The sequence below is a fragment of the Propithecus coquereli genome, unplaced genomic scaffold, assembly GCF_000956105.1.
Source record: "Propithecus coquereli isolate 6110/MARCELLA unplaced genomic scaffold, Pcoq_1.0 Scaffold663, whole genome shotgun sequence".
Taxonomy (NCBI): Eukaryota; Metazoa; Chordata; class Mammalia; order Primates; family Indriidae; genus Propithecus; species Propithecus coquereli.
In genome coordinates, this window is record NW_012152652.1 from 99,973 (window position 1) to 103,291 (window position 3,319).

Genomic DNA, 3,319 nt, shown 5'->3' on the forward strand with positions numbered 1-3,319 from the left:
TCATGGGCAGTCTGGGAAGTGGCTTCATGGCTGAACTGTGCCTGTTCTCAGCTAATGCGCATTTTATTCCATGTACTAGTCATAGATAAGACACCACTTCCCCTGAAGAAATGTTAACAGCAAGAGATTTGTGTCCTGTGGCCACTGCGGAGTCCCAAATAGAAGACTAAAGACAAAGAAAAGCTAGGAGGACGCCCAGAGGAGGGGCCTTAGTCTGCCCTTGGGCAGGGAGCGGGCAGTTGTAAACGCCCTGGTGGGCACAGGAGCCTGTGTCAGGACTCCCTGGCATCTGCTCACAGACACACAGGGCCTAGGCCTGGGCAGCAGGGGGTGCTGTGGGCCTGACACTGAGGGGTGTGTGGGGCTCAGCTGGGAAACCAGACATGTGAACCTGGGCTCTGCTCAGAGCTCACCGGGCCTAGAAGCTGGATCCTCTCTGAGCCCCTGGGGAGCCTCAGGCCAAGCTTAACACAGACACACCTGTCCAAGAATGACACCCAGTCACTGGGGCTGCCCACAGGCCAGGGGGGTTTGGAGGGCAGGGGAGGAGCAGCACATTTGCATGCGGGGCCCCTCTCCCTCCTCTGGGCCTGGAGGGTGGATAAGGGACACCTGCAGCCTGTCACCCTCAGCAGAGCTCTGGGGTGTCTGCACCATGGCCTGGGCCCCGCTCCTCCTCCTCACCCTCCTCCTGCACTGCACAGGTCAGGACGGCCCCCAGCATCCTGACCCCCAGCTCACTGACACCACCTCCCAACCCATGCCACACTGTCCTTCCCTCTTGTCCTTCCTCCAGGACATAATGCGTGTCTGTGTTTCCAGGGTCCCTGTCCCAGCCTGTGCTGACTCAGCCGCCCTCTGCATCTGCCTCCCCGGGAGCCTCGGCCAAGCTCACCTGCACCCTGAGCAGTGCGCACAGCAGCTACACCATTGCGTGGCATCAGCAGCAGCCAGGGAAGGCCCCTCGGTACTTGATGTGGGTTAACAGTGCTGGAAGCCACAGCAAGGGGGACGGGATCCCCGATCGCTTCTCTGGCTCCAGCTCCGGGGCTGACCGCTACTTGACCATCTCCAACATCCAGCCTGAGGACGAGGCTGACTATTACTGTCAGACCTGGGACAGTGGTATTAATCACAGTGACACAGACAGATGAGGAAGTGGGACAAAAACCTCACCCTGCACAGGGCCTTATTCTACGACAATATTCAAATTTAAAGACATGTTCCATGTACACAAACACTACTTTGAAGCACCTCTGCTTTAAAATGTTTCCACTCTCATCTTTGTATTCAGTGTTTCTGAAGTCTCAAGAAAACTACAACCAATAACAAAAAACCCGGATGACACTGAATTGTTGCCTGTTGATCCAAATATGCTAAGACCAATGCCCCTATGCGTTTTGTTTTTTTTTTTCTTTTTCTTGAAGGTGGAAATATGAGCCTCTCCCGCTCACATCTTGATCAGTGCCAGGGACCATCCCAGCAGGTGGCCGGTCCTGCAGCAGGGACTGTGCTCTTCCAGTTGTCACAGCAAACATACCCTCTTCCCTCCCCAGTCACCTGTACTCGGGGCTCCCTGGGCTTCCTACAGCCCGGGAACTAGGTGGATCCCTGTGAAATGCTGCCTGAGGACACAGCTCAGGGCCAATTTCAGGCACAGAGCTGGCCTGGCTCACTCTGTGTGCCCCCTCCTCTGCGGAGGAGTCGGAGGGCTGATTTGGGGCTCCAGTGGTAACAGTGGTGCACAATGAAGTGGCCATTGCCCTTTGTGACCCTAAGAGGGAGGACACATGGGGCCTAGAGCCATGTGAAAGAAGAGACCTGCCAGGACCTTGGCCCTGGAGCTGAAGTGGGCCTGGGCCTGTCCCTGAGTGTCCCTGGAGAAGATCACATGACATCCACGGTCAGTGTGCTCTGTCCATGGCTCCCTGTCCCACCTGCTGTCCCACCCACTGCCTCTGAGGTGTGCAGGTCACGCCCTTCCCAGTGATCTCTCTCCCAGCACCAGCTCCCAGGAGCAGGTCACACCCTGCCCACAGTGGGGCTCGCACAGCCCAGTGGAGAAGCAAAGATGTGAAGAAGGGACATTTCTGCCCAGGGCGTGGGTGGGTGGGGAGATGTGGGCATTGGGGCTCCACTAGAGTTGTTGGAGAGCAGAGCTCAGAGGTGCTCCCCACACCTGGACTCCTCCCTTCCCCTTCTCCCTCCCTCTGCTCACTGAGGCTCAGGCCAGGTGAGGACTCAGGGCTGCCCAAGGGCCCTGCACAGCCCAGGGCCTCCGTCCCAGGCTCTGTCCCCACAGTCTGTAGGGCTGTCTCTGAGATGGCAGGAGCATTTGCTCCACGTGCCCACAGCGTCATTACAGGATGCCGGTCCCCACTTAAAAGGTGCCCATCAACGCTCAGAGCCCAAGGAGGACGGAGAAGGATCAGGACCCAGGAGGCTCCCGCCAAAGCACTCAGCTGCCTCCTCTCCCTCAAAATTACACTCAGTGTCTGTGACACTGTACAATTTATGTCTGGGATTGGCAAATATTGAGTATTGATATTCTTTTTCTCATTCCGCAATGTAGGTCAGCAAGAGGCTGAGAGGAAGAGGGGGTCCCAGAGGGAGAGGCTGGGACCAAGGACAGCTCCTGGCCATCTGGGGAGCAGGCTCTGCTCTGCCTGGGAGGAGGATGAGGCAGCAGCTCCTGGTGCCCTGGAGGCAGGTGCTCCCTGTCCCCACTGAGCTTCCTGCTCTGTGTCCCCAGGGGCGGCCCCTCAGGGAGGCTGAGCTCCCAGGACCGTCCTGTAAACCGCACAGGAAGCTGGGCAAGGGGAGGGGGCTGTGTGCAGACCTGACACTAAGGTGTGTTGGGGCAGGGACACTGCCCAGCTCCATGGTTTTGGGGGAGGACAAAGTGCACAGTGGGGCCTGCAGGACGCATGGGTGTGTGGGCCCTGGGCAGCAGGGGGCGCTGTGGCCTGTCCCTGAAGCCTGTGCGGTGAGTCCCAGCGGGGAGCCCCACCTGGCCCTGGTCTGGAGCCCTCTGCCCCCTGCTCACTGGGCCAGCAGCTGTGTCCTCACTGGTCCCTGGGGCACCACAGAAAAGCCGTGCCCAGACCCACCCCTCCCAGGGTCAGCTTTCCAGGCAGGGGTCAGAGACAGGGCCCAGGGTGGGGCTGGGACAGCCCAGGGGGTGGCTGGTTTCCCTGAGGGGTCTCTCTCGACCCCTGGGCTGCTGGAGGGGATTTGAGGAGCTTGGGGGCTCAGAGCCCGCTGAGGGTCCTCAGGACACAGGACTGTGGGAGTGTTCACCATGGCCTGGGCCCCTTTG

The 3,319-nt window shown here is 59.2% G+C and overlaps 1 gene segment (V, D, J or C); it reads left to right on the forward strand.

Moving 5' to 3' along the window:
* The first annotated feature begins 616 nt into the window (after window positions 1–616).
* Window positions 617–1,154, forward strand: LOC105823236. The segment is given in 2 exon segments: window positions 617–704; window positions 823–1,154. Coding segments are annotated over 2 exon segments (381 nt in total).
* The last annotated feature ends 2,165 nt before the right edge of the window (window positions 1,155–3,319 follow it).